Genomic DNA, 16,372 nt, shown 5'->3' with positions numbered 1-16,372 from the left:
ACCACTAGCTTCCTCCTCTCGGAGTGATTTACCTCCCCCCTTTTCTCAAACACCAGATATGCTGGCCTTGCCATGCCCTACACATTGCATTCCTTAACTCAACATTCACCGGATACCTGCCCTATGCAAGGAACTCAACTAGGCCCTGTGGGGGTGGGGAGCCTCCACACTGGAGCCTGCCATCAGGGACCTTAGGCTCTGGTAGAGACAAGCTCTAAGACGGACAGAATGGTATGGCTCTGGGGCTTTCCAAGGGGGAGCAGTCGCCTCCAACCACGAGGGAGAAGGAGGGCTTGTGGAGTCATGCTTGAACCCAGCTAAGGTACATGGGAAGATCTGCAAAGGGGTGCTGCAGGCCAAAGAATCAACCTGAAGGAAGGCACGGAGGCAGGAGATCTTAGGACGCGTCTGAGAAAAAGAAAGTAGTTCAGTTTGGCTCAAAGGTGGGTAGGAGGAATGGGAGGAGATTGAAACAGTGGGAAAGTGGGTTTGGCGGTCGACATTCACCTGTTGGCGGTACAGCCCCGGCCACCCCGCTCACTGGCTATTTATCCGAGAGAAGTGAAACGTGACGTCCACCCAGAGGCTAATACACAGATGTTCGCAGAGGCCTGCCCCACAGTAACCCCCAACTAGAAACACCAGGAGGAGCCAAGGGGAGCGCCGTACTGCAATAGAAAGGGAAAAATTACCGATATGTCCCCACCGTGGATGCATCTCAGAATCATCACAACATGTCAAAGGAGAGCGCAAAACTGATCTCTAGTGACGGAAGCGGGGTGCGAATTGGGCCCTAGACCCGGGCCCAACAGACTACGCGGGCCACAGGGAATCTTTGTACCGCGATTGTGGTGGTGGTTCCAGGGGTGTAGACATCCGCCCGTGTCCATCACATTGTACACCCGGAAACCTTACTGTTGCTTGTGTATAAATGATCCCTCAATAAAATGTGCTGTTTTATTATTTTATCTTATTTTATTATTTATTCACAAGAGACACAGGGAGAGAGAGAGAGGCAGAGACACAGGCAGAGGGAGAAGCAGGCTCCATGCAGGGAGCCCGACGTGGGACTCGATCCTGGGTCCCCAGGATCACACCCTGGGCTGAAGGCGGTGCTAGACCACTGAGCCACCTGGGCTGCCCCAAAATGTGCTGTTTTAAAAGTGCATTTGGGACACCCTGTGGAGGTGTTTTGTTTTGTTTCGTTTTTGTACCATGGAGGTTTTTGAAAGACAGGTCGTAAGACTTTGAAAAGAAGGGGTGAAACGCAGGGATCACAATGTGCGGAATTCAAAACTAGGTCAGATTCAAGCCAGTATTGCCTCTGAGCAGAGCTACTCAACATGTGGTCCACAGCCTGGGGCAGAAATTGAGAGTTAATAAAGGATAAATCAAGGCCCATTAAAAAAAAATTAGAGTCTATTTGAGGAAGAAATGAGTTGAGTTGGGCATGGCCAAAGCAGAAGTGGTTGGGAGCATCCCGCCAACTTGGTTGGCTGTAGCTTCAGTGGTTGCGTGCTTCTGGGGAGCAGGGGCGGGGGAGGGCGTGGGGGGGGTGATTGGTTGTCCTAGCCTTGAGGCATGGACAGGGGTAGGTTTGTTCGGCTTTGCTTAGATGGGCTGCTAAGGTATTAGAGCCAACTCAGTCTACTGACCTCATTGTTTAGTTAATTTAACAGGATTTAGACACTTTAAAAAAAAAGATTTTTATTTATTCACGAGAGACACAGAGAGAGAGAGGCAGAGACACAGGCAGAGGGAGAAGCAGGCTCCCTGCGGGGAGCCCAATGCAGGACTGGATCCCGAAATCCCGGGGAAGAGGGGGCACGACCTGAGCCAGAGGCAGATGCTCAACCACGGAGCCCCCCAGGTGCCCAGGATTTAAAAACTTCTAAAGGCAATTTAACAGGATAATTTTGTTTATTGCATATAAAAATATAACCTAAAAATCTAGTAAGAGTTTAGTACTGTAATGTGTATATTTTGGTTTTTTTTTTTTCTGTGATATTGTAGTTCATGATAAGAAATAGGTATTTTTTTAAAGGGGTGGGGGTGGCTCCTGGCTGGCTCATTTGGAAGAGCGTGTGACTCCTGATCTCTTGACTCTCGTTAGAGCCCCATGTTGGGTGTAGAGATTACTTCAATAAATAAAACTTTTTAAAAAATAGATATTTTTTCTTTATCCTGGGTTCCCAGCACTTAGCACTCTAAACCTGTGTTATTTCCTAAGCGATAAGAGCTATAAGGGCCTCCTTTGTTCCCAGCTCCTGAAATAGCTCCAGAAGATAAAAGTGAAATGTGTGTTTTTTGTATTCCTAGTCCCTTTCAACCACACCTGATTTATGTTAATGGAGTGACTTCTGGAAAGTCCCACTGGTTAGGGGCTGGTTGCCAGGAGAACCAATCCTGTGATTAAAGGGTTGGAACTTTCAATCCCAGCCCCGCTGGGAGGTTGAGTCCAGTAACTGGTGGTCCAGGATTTGGCCAATGATGCTTATGTAACGAGCTTCTAGGTTTGGAGAGCTTCTGGGTTGGGAGCCCAGCTCCATGCTGAGGATGACCAGCTGGGAGAGGGCGTGGAGCTCCGGACCCGTCCCCCGACCTTGCCCTCTACACCTCTGCCATCTGGCAGCGCCGAGTCCATCCTCCGTGGCCCACTGCTCATCTAGTGAGTCAGCTGTTCTCCTGAGCCGCTCCAGCAAGTTACCCCGGCCTGAGGAGGGGGCCTGGGGATCTCCAATTTCTAGAAGCACAGGTAGCCTGGGCTTGAGATTGGCCTCTGAAGGGGGAAGAGGGGCAGGCCTGTAGGGCTGACCCCTTACCCTGTGGAATCTGCTTGGTCTCCAGGTGGATGGTGTCCAAGTGGACTTCAATGGCAGGACATGCAGCTGGTATCACAGAATTGCTCGGCGATTGGGAAAAACCTACACACATTGTGTGACTTGGAGTGTCAGAAGTGAAGAGCATATAAAGTGACACATGGGAGTGTTTTTCCTTTAGATCTCCTAGTTCCCTTTGCTGGTCATCATGTTTATCGTATTTTACAAGTCAGCAGGCCACAGCAGATTGACATCTAAAGAAAATCATCCGTTTACTGCACTGGAGTTGGAACAATGCAAGGCAAGATTTTTCTCTGATGATTGGGGAAAAAGAGCAGGCGAGGGCACTAATTAAAAGTTGGCCATTAGGGCAGCCCAGGTGGCTCAGCGGTTTAGCACCCCTTTCAGTTTAGGGTGTGATCTTGGAGACCCAGGATCGAGTCCCACGTCAGGCTCCCTGCATGGAGCCTGCTTCTCCCTCTGCCTCTCTCTCTCTCTGTCTCTCATGAATAAATAAAATCTAAAAAAAAAAAAAAAAAAAAAAAACATGATCCCAGGGTCCTGGAGCCCACTCAGGCTCCCTTCTCGGTGGGGAGCCTGCTTCTCCTCTGCCTCTGCTCCTCCCCTTGCTCGTTCTCTCTCTCTCAAATAAATAAGATCTAGAAAGAAAGAAAGAAAGAAAGAAAGAAAGAAAGAAAGAAAGAAAGAAAGAAAGAAAGAGAAAGAAAGAAAGAAAGGGAAAGAAAGAAAGAAACCTGTGGTTAGCCCAGGCATGGAAGGATGGAAGGAGTGTGAGCTGCCACGGTAAGCAGGATTGAAAGCAATTTAATGCCAGCACTATTGGTCTGAGACCTGCAGAGCACTCCCAGAACCTGGTACTATATTCAGATTTAAGTCTAGGCTGCTATTAAATAAATAAAGAACAAAATAATGGGGGGGGGCAGGGAGAAATGGAAGCTTTCCTCTTCTTATGCTAACCTCTTATAACCTGGGAGCTTGTAGCTATTTCCACCTTTTTATTTATTTTTATTTTTAAAGATTTTATTTATTTATTCAGGAGAGACAGACACAGAGAGAGGCAGAGACACAGGCAGAGGGAGAAGCAGGCTCCCTGCGGGGAGCCCACGCAGGACTCGATCCCAGGACCCCGGGGTCATGCCCTGAGCTGAAGGCAGATGCGCGCAACCACTGAGCCCCCCAGGTGGCCCTACTTTCACATTCTTAAAAGAAGTCATTTATCCCTAAGGGAAATGTTATAAAGAAATCTAAGAAAGAACAGGAAAGTCTAATGTTACAAGACGCTGCAGGGAAATGTCACTGTGTAATGAGTCCCATATGGGGCGGGTGACAGATTGGGGCTTCGAGCCTCACCGTGCACCATGTTGTTATGCAACAACACACACCCTCCTCCTGGGCCTCACCGCCTTACCCAGCAGCACGCAGCCTACCGTGACGGAGCAGAACCCTTCGAGAAAGAATACAGACATTTCTGAGAGCAAAAAGGCCATCAGTAAAAACAACCCAAAAACTCTTCTAAATGTAGGGGGCAGGTTACCCGCGGGGGGGACGCACGGCTACACCTCAGGTCTCCAGTTTCATGGGGTCCAGCCTCACTACTCCGTGGGGCCAGCCCAGAAAACTCTCAAGATTGTGACCCACGTTCAATGAAACAAATTATATAGAAATGCATCTCGGTCTATAAAGCATGGCACACATATGAGAAAAATACTCGGATTTTCCCTAAGCTGAGACGCTTCTGCATGCATTTCCCCCCCAGCTCCCCCCAGTGTTTCTGCAGACCCTTGACACAGCCACATGCTACCACGGTGGCCTCTTCACACTCAAGTCATGAGATAGAAGCAGAGGGGATTTGAGCTGCAGCCCCGCCTTCGCCTCCGGACCCCTTGTCCGCAAAGTGGCCTCCTTGGTGGCAGCAATGTGCCGGGTGATGCCCAGATTGCGCTGAGGGCCTCTCCCTCGAGAAGCAGGCCCCGGACACCCAGCATCTGACTAACAGGAAATCCAGAAAGTAAGAACTGAGAAGATAGAAGGAAAACACATAAGTGTGTGTATGTGCCTGCACGCATTTCAAGAAAATTTCCAAGAAATGAAAAAGCTGTTTCCAAGTTGAAATGACTCACCACGTGTCTCACAGGAAAATTTTAAAGGCACAAGACCAAAGAAGAGCACTATGAAATATCAGAACCTCAGGAGCAAAGAACATTCTAAAATCTCCCGGAAAGGAAAAAATAAAAATGAAAAAAATCCATGTCACCATGCAAAGAATTGACAATTAGAATAGCAAACTTCTCTCTCTCTCTCTCTCTCTCTTTTTTTTTTTTTTAGAATAGGAAACTTCTCAAAAGCAACAGTGGAAGCTGGAAGAGAATGGGTTTTGGGGGGCAATGTCTAAATTCCAAATCTAGAAGTCCATACTTGGCCAAATTATCAATCCTGTGTGAGAGGAGAATGAGATTTTTACAAGCAAAGTCTCAAAAAAAAAAAAATTACCCTCTCAATGAGCTATTAGAGAGCTGCTTTACCAGACAGAAAGGGAATTTGGGGCTTAGGTAAGCAGTAAAGGGGATTCCAGACTGAGGAGCAGAGAAGCTCCTCATGCCCGCAGGGCAGCAAGATGGCCAAGGCCTCCAGGAGGGAGCTCTTCCAGAAAATAGAAGGTTGGCCCCATGGGTTCCTGGAACACTTCCAAGTTTTGAAAAAAGAAATGTTTACATTTTACAATGTTGTGACTTAAAATAAGACGTATATATTTAGTCTTTGTCCCTGTTTCTGGCAAAGGTCCTAAAACCTTTGGGATTTCCTGTGACCAGGGAGAGTGGTAAAAGGTGTCTTTTGTTTTGAGGTGACTTGGAGGATGGAGGCTGGTTGCCAGTGGAGCTACCCGCGTGATTAAAGGGTTGGGCCTTGGGGTCCCACACCAGCCCTTCCTGGTGGAGATGGTGTCCAGTGACCAATGGCCAGTGATGTACCCAAGCGTGCCTGGGCACTGAAGCCTCCAGAAACGTTCAGGACAGGGTTCAGAGAGCTTCTGGGTTGGGAGCCCAGCTCCATGCTGAGGATGACCAGCTGGGAGAAGGCGTGGAGCTCTGGACCCGTCCCCCGACCTTGCCCTCTACACCTCTGCCATCTGGCAGCGCCGAGTCCATCCTCCGTGGCCCACTGCTCATCTAGTGAGTCAACTGTTCTCCTGAGCCGCTCCAGCAAGTTACCCCGGCCTGAGGATCTCCAATTTCTAGTAGCCTGGGCTTGCGATTGGCCTCTGAAGGGGGAAGAGGGGCAGGCCTGTAGGGCTGACCCCTTACTCTGTGGAATCTGCTCAGTCTCCAGGTGGATGGTGTCCGGGTGGACTTTGATGGTGGAACAACCAGATGCCTCGGGGGGAGCCTTCCGCACAACGGACTTAGACTTAGTGTAGGGGAGGAGTTAGGGACGAGTACCCGAAACACTCAGCTGTGTGGAATGAGTGAACTCCAGCAAAATGTAAAGCAATCGGAACCGGTACCATATGGCTCAATTTGGAAGAACGCACCGACTTGCCAGAACTATTAACTGTGATTGGGAGGGGACTATGGGAGGATGGGGAGGGAGGGAAGGGATGGGAGTTACCAGCAGCAAGAAAGCCCGATCTTCATCGTCCACAGAGAGAGGAGGATCTGAACTCTGAGACTGAAAAATCAAGAAACAACGGTTGGAGCAAATTATTTAGAAATAAGTATTAAGGGCAGCCGGGTGGCTCAGCGGTTTAGAGCCGCCTTCCGCCCAGGGCCTGGTCCAGGGGTCCTGGGATGGACTCTCGCCGGCCTGGAGCCTGCTTCTCCTTCTGCCTGTCTCTCTGGGTCTCTCATGAATAAATAAATACAATCTTAAAAAAAAAGAAAGAAGCATTAAGAACAAAGAAAGAAAAGAAACAGCAAATATGCAGAATGTGTCGGGGAGAGAAGTAGCCTGGCCGCGCCCCCTGGGAGGTGGGGCAGGGGACTGATGCTTCTGCCGCGATCACGAGATGCAGCAGTTTAGGGTGTGAAATATGCGGACTTTTTAACAAACTATAGAAATGATCCCTGAAAGTATAGTCTTATGCGGACTTTTTAAAAAGCGGCGCGTCCAGGTCAGACTGGGGACGGTGCGCATCTCCCCTCCTCCCCGTGATCCTGGCCCCCACCCGCCTCCCCGCCCAAGCCTCAGGTTAGAGCACCGAGCCCGGGAGCCGGCCTGAGGGGGGTGGGGATGAAAAGTCAGGAAGATCCTCGCCGCGGGGCGGGGGTGGGGGTCCTAGAGGGGGCGGGGGCGGGGCGGGGGCGCAGGCCTCGGACTTTGACCGGATGACCTTCAGGAGGGCTTGGTTGCGGGCGGGCAGCGCGCGTGGTTAGGGCCCCGGGTTCAGTGCAGGTGCGGGCGAGGCCTCCAGGTACAGCGGCCCAGCAGCCTGGGGGTCCTGCGCACCTCCCACGGCCCTAAGCCGGAGGCCCAGGACCTGACTCAGCAAAGGAAGCCCCGGGGGGCTCAGAGGTTTAGCACCTGCCTTCCGCCCAGGGCCCGACCCTGGAGACCCGGGATCGAGTCCCACCTCGGGCTCCCTGCATGCAGCCTGTTTCTCCCTATGCCTGTGTCTCTCATGAATAAATAAAATCTTAAAAAAAAAAAAGAGAGAGAGAAAAGAAAAGGAAGCACCTGCGTGGCTCCAGGGAGGCGAAAATCAGCCACTCGCGCGCAGCCCTCCTTTGCGGAGCAGGGGGGAGCAGTTTGCCGTGGCTTGCCCGATTTCCAAAGGCCTAGTCACTTTTGCTCTTAATAGATGCCGGCAGGGGGCACCTACCGTCCTGCCGGGGCGGTGGAGGCCTCCCCAGTGAGGGACACCGGGCCGTGCTCTGCTGGACAAGCCCCATCACGGTGGACCGACCTCGGTTGCTGGTGCGATGGGGGCCGTTCAAGGCCGGGGCGCCGGGAGAGCGAAGGGGACGCCGACGGCAGCCCACCGGGGGCACTTAGCTTCCTTTATACTTGCCATCTGCCGGTTTGCCTTATTCCACCTCAAGGAGGTCGTCAAGAGGTGTTAATGGGTTGTTTTTGTTATTTTTAAACTTAGTGTAATCGTCTTCCTTTCACTTCCTTTCCCTCCCCCCACCGTGGGGCTACTAGTTTGCGGATTTGACTTAGAGGACAGGTTGGCAGTTCTTGGGGGACGCTTCCGAAGTAACGTACCTAAAAAGGAAATTACATGCATAGTGTCTTGAACGCATGTCCTCGACGTACCAGCTGCTTAGGGAATGGGGGCCCGCCCGCGGGGTAGAGGGCGTTTCTGCGCCGGCCGGGCGCTGGGTGAGGCCGTGTGCGAGCAGCGCGGGAGAACACGCTAGAACAGATGAAGAAAATCACCAAGCACAAGACTGGATTCCTAGTGTCAACTGTTTGCTCAGGGCGGAGTGTCTCGTCGCCCTAAAACACCAACAGCACCGCGCTCTTGGCTAGCCAACGTCCTCCCCCCAGGGGGCCCCTCCAGGGAGTCCCTGGGGCCTGCGATCTCAGTTCTCCACTGAGCTGGGGCCCGTTCCTGCCGAAGCCCTCCGCAGGGGACCCCCCTCCGCGCTTCCTGCTTTGGCACCAGGCTCCGAGAACTCTGCGTGGACAAGCAAAGGGAGAGGTCACGTGTATCCTGAAGCGGGTGGAGGCGGCGTCAGCGATTGAAGGAAACCTCGGGCAACACGTCATTGCTTTGGAAAGGATCTTCCCCTAGGCTGGTAGGTGACATTTTTTTCTGGATTGTATGGAGTCCTGTTAAAGACCACGTCCGCTTGAGGTTCTCCTGGCCCGCGCTGGGAGGAATCTTACATGCCAACTTCCAGGCTGCTCTGGGAAGCCACGTGTAGTAGCACAAACCCACAGCCTACAAGCTCTCAGAAAGTATACTAGAATGTTCCGGTAGTTAAAAACAGGCCTCCACAACCTTAAAAAATAATCTGGTTCGGACTGCCAACGTGCATTATGGTCAGGCACGGCACTGCTGCACCAAGGGATGGAATTGGAGGATGTCAGTGGAATATAAACTACCATCATGATTTTCAACTTTATGTGCAGACTCCTAAGTCTAAAGAATGTCTCTTATTGAGCTGGCTATCCCAGTACCTAACTTTATTTCAATAAGGTGCACAGCCCCTTTTCCAAAGATTTTTTTTTAAGATTTTACTTATTCATTCATAGAGACACAAAGAGAGGGGCAGGGAAGAGAGAGAGAGGTGCAGAGACCCAGGCAGAGGGAGAAACAGGCTCCATGTAGGGAGCCCGAGTGGAACTCCAGGATCACACCCCGCCCTTTTCCAAAGATTTTAATTTCTACACCCAATGTGAGGCTTGAACTCAACCCCAGGATCAAGAGTCACATGCTCTACCGACTGATTTAAGTTCCGTTTTGCTAAATATTCTGGCTGGAGGTTGCTCAGCCCCATGAATGGGGCTCATGCTCAGAACTTGAGGATACTTTTGCATCAAGATTTTCTTGAGTTGGTTGAGATTTGTGCTGGTTTCTTGGTTAAAATCGACCCTGATTGTCATCATAACCAAATTCAGTTTGTAGTTATTGGTTAACCCTGAAGTGGAGATGATGGCATTTAGTCAACAAGTTATATTTTAACTGTATTTTAAGGCCTAATCATTCCAATGAGCCATTCACACACACCTACTACTTAAAACAGATGAACAGGTAATAAAATAGGAGTTGATCCTTGAACCCCTCCCCTCAGTAAAAAACCTGCACCTATCTTTCCACTCTGCACTTAATAGCCTACTGTTGACCAGAAGCCTGACAGCATTAACACGTATTTTATAGGTCATATACTACAGTTTTACCATAAAATTAGAGAAAAAAAATACATTTACAGTACTGTAAAAAAAATCCAGTTCAAACCCATGTTGCTCAAGGGTCAAGTGGATTGACATTTCACAGGCAGTGTGCTGCCTGGGGTTGTCCTGTTGAGCCCATTTTAATCAGGCTTTCTTCCTCTACTATTCACTCGTCAAGTTCACCTTCTTGGTCCTTATCTTGACTAGTCTGCAAGAGATAACCCTGAAACACTGTCCACTCGACTTCCAGACCCCTCCCTGGATTCTACCTCGGGGACACGTCCTCGTCCTCGGGGTCACTTTGCCAGTCGGTCATCATGGTGACCAATCTCAAGCTCTGTCAGCGGGAGGGGTCTGTGCTTCCCAGATGATCTCACCCAGGGTTCTGGCTTCAAGTTATCTTGCAGAGACTTTTCCAGTAGCTCTTTAAATCTTTAGATTTCTCCTCTATCCTCCCAAGTGAAATACTCAACTGCTTCTCGAATTCATCAGGTCAGATGTCCCCCTTCTGCTCCTGTGGCCTTCCTACGGGATTTGGTTTCCTCTTTCCCTGGATACTCACTTCTATGCCTTAGCCCTTTCTCTCGCCATCGTGGGTCCAGCAAACTGGTCACGTTCTCCCTAGAACATGTCAAGCACACTCCACTTCAGATTCTGCATTTGCTATTCTTTGCTTGGAATGTTCTGCCCTCAAATAGCCACATAGCCTTACTTGCTTTCAAGCTCCTATTCAAATCCTATCACAAAGGCCTTCCCAGACTATTAAAGTCCCTTTACAATTCCTCTCCACACACCTAACAAAGCCTCTAGGGCTTTAAAGACACTAAGAACATGCCCGTATCAATCTTAGAACCAATAAAGACATAAAGGACAGGCCCTGTGATGTGCACTCGTCCCGTGTTAACTCTTGCTCCAAGCAGCTTAACCAGACTCTTACCTGTAACGACTGAAAATACGGCTGGGTGGATTTGGATCCTTCACTTCCTACAAAGCCTCTGTACCATTACTCCTGTCCCTTTCCATAGCTAACTCTCTACTCCGGTCAGACCTCTCCTGTAATCAGGTATTCAGGGTCACAGCACTGACCGCGGCCCAAAAATTCTCCCATTTCAGAAAGGGCCGACTGGTCTCCTGGGTCAGCAACTGGCACTTTTTCTGTATTTTAAGGTCAGGTCAGAATGCTTAAAATTGCCACCTACTTGACTAGTTTCCAGTACTTGAGTTTGCTTCCACTAATCACCAGGGGGCACCATCAACCTTAGTGTCTCAGGCTGTGACCCACATGATGGACTCCCAAACCTCTAGGGCAAATTCCAGACAGCTACATCACTGGATCTGCCCAAGTTCACATCTTAGGAGATGAGTCACTGGCTTGCCTTCAATTTAGTTTTAACCCTTAAGCCCTTAAGAATGGAATTAAAAGGCAAGGATCTGGGAAGCCATTTTCCAACACTTCTTGTAAACTCCAATTTTAGATCCTTTTAGTAAAACAAGATCTTCACTGTTAACCAAGTCACTTCTAAGCTGCAGTTTTTTTCCCTGTACTCCCCCATTCAATCTTGACTGCCACGGTCAGGCAGCTAGAAAGCGCGAGGATACCTTTTTCTTGCATCTCTAGCAGAAACCTTAGGAGCAGATAGAAAACTGCTCCAGGTCTGTCACATGGATGCATTTTCTTTATTCTCCTTCAGACACCCACAGCCCTTTCAGATACAACAGGACACAACCAGCTATCCCACATTCCATCTACAACTTCATCTTTTAAAGCAAGGCTGGCAAACCTTTTAAGGGGTCACATGGTTGTTTTAGACTATGTAGGCCTTAAGGTCTGTCCTACCCTGCTCTTAGGAGCATGGCAATGTTAAAAAAAAAGATACAAATTTAGGTTTTCGTACTTTTCATATCCCACCAGCTATTTTTTTTCCATTTAAAAAATATAAACACCTTAAAAGTCACCCAACAAGTGGCGGGACAAGCCAGTTTGCCAGCCCCAATCCAGATAGTTTGACACAAGCATTCCAGGAGATGTCTAGATTTCTCTAGAACTTGGCTCTACTTAAGATAAATAAGATCAGACAATACTTTGCTTCCAACTGTTATTAGTCTCTTTTTATTCTTTTGGCAATCTCTTCCAGAGTTAACTACTTCCGTTTGTAGGTGATGAAATGTGTAAGGAATCCATTTCAAATGTTGGCCCAGCTATGAGCATGGTCTTTCCCTTTACTTGAACTCAGAATTAAGACTTTTGGTTCTTGTTTTTTATATTCCAGTCCCAGAAGTAGCTTTCACTGTAGAAGTTATCTGCAGGCAGTCTTATGCTTTCTAGCAGTAGTCTACAACCAGGCTCTAGCTTCTTCAGGACGCTACACAGGATGGATTTAAAAATGTGTTAAACTAAGAGGCATTCTCTCAAATGAGTTTAAATGCATTTTATTTTTAGACAACCTACATGACATGTTTTTTTCTTAAAAACAATGCCTCCGCTCCAAATAAATCAAGGTCAAAATAAAGAGCTCAAGATGACGTCAGTCCCATTTGTCTAAGTCCTGGTGTTGTGTGGATGAAGAGCAGCAGCCAGTTAGGACAACAGGTGATACATCCAAAGTTAGCAGCCAAGTTCGTTACTGTAGAAACAAGACAGGGTATTAACACTTTGATCCAGTATGAAAACAGTTAACCCTTCCACGCCACCGATGTACTCCCCTATTCAATCTGGGCTGCCACACGGACAGACAGAAAGCGCAGGGATTTTTTTCTCTTGCATCCTAGTGCAAACCAAAAGAACAACAGCCAATTGTTCAAGGTCTATCAGTGGATGCAGGACTATCCTCACCAAAGCAGGGGTGGCACATTTTCTAAAAATCTCATTCTGAAGCAAGTCCCACTCACACACATACTTTTTGTTCTACCAACAAAACCCGCAGATATTCCTGGAATACTTTCCGTAGGAGCTCATGCCATCTGAAGACATTTTTGTCCGCTGAGGCCTCTTCTCTTATTTAGGGTAGCCTCAACTTTATCTTGTTCCTAATTTATATGGAAGCCTCTGAAAGCTAGAATAATGAATGCTCTCATTTCTGTACGGCCTCCAACAATTCCTTGCATAGTAGACATTCATTTAATTGTACTAAAGGATTCTGCATACTGGATAAGCAGCCAGCTCTAACTTTATTTACTAAAAGCTAGTAAGTAACATCAAGGCTTCCAGTGACCAGCTGCCAATCATCAGTAAACCAAAGTGAAAAAGGTCTAGCACCATACATGCCACTCACGCACGTATGCGTGGCAAAATACGAAGAGAAAGACTTTCTATGGGGGGGGGGATCAACAGAATGCAGTTTCTTATCTCCAGTTTAGTACATATGCTGGGATTTAAGCCACCTACATGAAAAGCTTTCTGTATTTCTAAGTGCCTTTCCTGTGCCGTAAAAATCTTGTATGCGAAACACAACCTTTTTAGACTCCCAAAGAGAAACCAGAGTTGGACCTACATTTTGGAGACTGCTGTAAAACCCATTCTAACTACCCAACAGCAAGAGACAGTCACACAGAAGATGTCTCCACTTTTACATTACTGATTTCAACCCACGTCCTTATACTTACACATTTTTCCATTTCTAAACCATCCTTAAAGAAAATCATATAAGGGGTCACACCGTCCTCACGGTAGTCCAGGAGTGCAACCATGCCATCTGGATTCATGTTTTCACCAATAAAGAACTTAGGGAGCAAACAACAAATACCCAGAATTAGGCCATTATATACAGATCGTATCAAAACAATCTACAGTAAAACAAAGGATTCAAAACACAATTTAAGAGATTTTCACCAGAAGAAAAAAAAACCTACTACTCAAACCTCTGTTCACCAAATGAGAACACTAACAATTGACCAAAGTGAGTACAGAGCAGTCCAGAACACTTCAGGCTTTTTGGAAACACTCTCTCAACCCCACATATACAACTCCAACTCTGTTAAAAGCCTGTTTATGTCATCAAACAGCGAGAGAGCATGTTATAGGAGGAAAGTTATCTTCTGGCCAGAGGACGTGTGAAAGCTGGAAAGTCAAAGAGCCAGGCTGTAAGGAGTTTTATTCTTTAAGTTCTATAAAGCGCCAACGGAGAGTCACTGAGTTTCCCAACAGAAGTGTAGAAAGAACTCCAGGGACAATGGGCCTGGAATTGTAAATAAAAAGACAGGAAGACTACAGGAGGTTACCAAGCAATTCTAGACCGGGAGAAATGAAACCTGTCATCTGGAGAGTAAGTAGGGATGAGGTTCTACAATCAGCAGGCAAGATCTAGAAACACACTTGGGAGCAGGAAAGGCCACTTTCCACAGTGAAGACTACTGGAAAGGAATCTATGAAGTATTTAAACTGCTCAGAAGACCCAGAAAATAATTCCGTTACATCAGCGATTTATCAAGTCATTTGTTGCTCTGGCAGTTACAACTGCACAATTCTTGAGAAACATTTATAGTATTTACCTGGTAGTTTTTGAAATTAGCAAGGATGTGCTTGATTTGTTCTGCAGCCCCTGTCATAAAGGGCTTTACTCTTTCTGGCCTCTGTTCTTCAAGTTTGCCTTTGATTCTAAAACAGTATTTTATTGACAGGTTAAAGTACTCAGTTCTCAGCAAAACAAATTTTTGTCAGTTAAAACAAACAAACAAACAAACAAACTAAAACAAACAAGCGCTGAAAAGGGCAGCTGGCTGTCACCGGACAAAAACTCACATGGCACAATCAAGAAACTACTAGCTCACAGGAATGAAAGTTTCAAGTCTTGACAATTTAGGGTTTCACGTTATTCCCAAAGTACACTTCTGAAGCGCTAAAACCACACTTCCAGCTGCGGTATGCTCACATTAGTTTATTTATAGGAAGGCATCTGTCTTTGTGAGCTCATCAACAAGAAAGCCTTCCCCAAGCATGCCTGCTGCTAAAGAACCTCCAGGTTACCTTATCCCCAAATCCCGCAGGGCTGACCTTTTAGGGCGGGCTGCGCCAGGACCACTTACGATTTCATGTAATCTTTGATGTACTTCTTGTAGGCTTCTTTTGTGAAGCTGGTTTCCTGCAAGTGGTGGTTCATGACTATATCGACACCGGTGATTACTGTGCTTTCGGTACCTTCGCCCTCCGGGCCTTCCGCGGAGGCATTTCCACCAATGAGCGAGTCGTCAATGTTACCCTCAGTCCTACTGACCATCTACATTAAGGAGAAGAAAAAAAAAAAAAAAAAAAAGTCCGGTTTCAGACGTTTTGGACCTTTGCATAAAGGCATTCCCCCCCAGATCTTCTAGGTCAGCAGTTCACACAGTCCTCCTCCCACCCAACACTTCGGACTCTTGCTACAAACCACGAAGACAGCGTCATGGAAAAAAATAAAAATGAAATAAAAGCCTCACGCCCCTCGAAATTCCTCCAACACCGAAACTCAACAAGGATTCTTTGTTGGGCCAGAAGGGCGGCAGGGCCCTTCACACCCCGGGGGAGGGTGCGCGGCAGGGCCGGCCGCCCGGGAGGAGGATGGGCGCCCCGGCGGCGCGGACCTATTTCCAGGCTCAGCTCCGCCTCCACTTTTCTAGAAAAACCCGAGAGCCGGAAGAGAGCGTCCCCTCCGCCAGGAGGCAGCGGAGAGGATTGCACAACCGCGGGCGGGGGAGCGAGCGGCGGAAACCCGAGCCCGCCCGGCCTCGCCTCCCCCGCGCCGCCGCCGCCGCCGCGCCGCCCGACTCACCTTCCCCTCCACCTCCAGGCACAGCCCGTCCGCGATCTCCCGGATCTTGTAGATGTCGGAGAACATCTCGTCATCTGCTCGGGGACACAGGCCCGCCCGTCACCGCGCGCCCGGGGCTCGGGGACCCGCGCCGCCATCGCCCGCGCGGGCCCCGCTGCTGCCCCGCTGCTCCCGCTGCTCCCGCGTGCCCGAGCCCCCGGCCCCCACCCGGGCCCGACCCCTCCTCGCCCCGGAGAGGGGCCGGCGTCCTCCAGGCCCGCGCGGCCTCCCCGCCCCCCGCGCGGCCTCCCCCGGGCCCCTGCGCGCGGCGGCACGGGGGGTGCAGCCACGACTCACGGCTGATGAGGTCCCGGTAGATGATCATGACGACGGCTGGAGACGGGCGGCGGCGGCGCGGGCTTGGCAGGAGCCGGGAGCTCGGGGCGAGCGCGCGGCAGCCGGAGCGGCACTCGGGGGGAGGGGGGAGCGGGCGGAAAAGGCCGACTCAGCCGCTCCCCAACCTCATATAGAGGGCACGTCCCCCTACGTCATCGCCCGCGGCGCCTCCGGAAGCGCCGCGCGCGGTGACGTGGCACGCACGGCCGCGCGGGGGGCGGGGCCGCGGCGAGCATCCGGGGACTTGGCCGCGGGGACACAATGGCGCCCTCCGCCGCGCCCGCGGCTCGCCGGGTCCCGGCCTCCCCGCCCCGCGGAGGTGCCGAGCCTGCTGCGGCTTCGAGGAGGATGGCGGTCCCCCAGGCCTCCGCGCCCGCCCGTTCCCGGGAACACCAGCGAGCCGCCGTGGAGGACTTGGCGTTTACGGAAGGTCGGGGCCCGGGGACAGGGTGGAGCGAGGCCGTCCGCGGGGAGGGGGTGGGGCGCGGGGCAGTCGGCCTCGCTCCAGGCCCTCGGCGGGTGGGGGGGGGCTCCCTGCCCGGCCGTGGTTTCGGGGCGCCCCGTGCGGCTGCGGTG

At 50.0% G+C, this 16,372-nt stretch overlaps 1 protein-coding gene and 2 non-coding genes across 3 annotated transcripts; all 3 read right to left on the bottom strand.

Moving 5' to 3' along the window:
• Positions 1-11,214: 11,214 nt before the first annotated feature.
• LOC129516683 (small nucleolar RNA SNORA31) lies at positions 11,215-11,349 on the bottom strand. Its single transcript, XR_008665824.1, has one exon. It is a non-coding gene; the product is annotated as a small nucleolar RNA SNORA31 (small nucleolar RNA).
• Positions 11,350-12,091: 742 nt separating this feature from the next.
• On the bottom strand, positions 12,092-15,917 carry TPT1 (tumor protein, translationally-controlled 1). Its single transcript, XM_055336118.1, has 6 exons — positions 15,758-15,917; positions 15,422-15,495; positions 14,700-14,890; positions 14,166-14,271; positions 13,281-13,397; positions 12,092-12,301 (listed from the first exon to the last, which is right to left on the bottom strand). Exons 1-6 carry the CDS (start codon positions 15,783-15,785, stop codon positions 12,299-12,301), a joined length of 519 nt encoding a protein of 172 aa, XP_055192093.1. The 5' UTR covers positions 15,786-15,917; the 3' UTR covers positions 12,092-12,298.
• Positions 12,369-12,498, bottom strand: LOC129516732 (small nucleolar RNA SNORA31). The gene has a single exon (XR_008665859.1). It is a non-coding gene; the product is annotated as a small nucleolar RNA SNORA31 (small nucleolar RNA).
• Positions 15,918-16,372: the final 455 nt, after the last annotated feature.

Source organism: Nyctereutes procyonoides, unplaced genomic scaffold (genome assembly GCF_905146905.1).
Source record: "Nyctereutes procyonoides isolate TBG_1078 unplaced genomic scaffold, NYPRO_anot_genome, whole genome shotgun sequence".
Taxonomy (NCBI): Eukaryota; Metazoa; Chordata; class Mammalia; order Carnivora; family Canidae; genus Nyctereutes; species Nyctereutes procyonoides.
This window is presented reverse-complemented; position numbering and strand designations above follow the sequence as displayed.

Bases quoted from the DNA above. Each gene is read 5' to 3' on its own strand.
- TPT1 (XM_055336118.1), bottom strand. From the start codon at position 15,785: ATGATCATCTACCGGGACCTCATCAGCC. The intron at 14,272-14,699 runs GTAAGTGGTCCT...ATACTGTTTTAG, and splicing joins ATCAAAGATTACATGAAATC to AATCAAAGGCAAACTTGAAG. The intron at 13,398-14,165 runs GTAAATACTATA...TTGCTCCCTAAG, and splicing joins CTAATTTCAAAAACTACCAG to TTCTTTATTGGTGAAAACAT.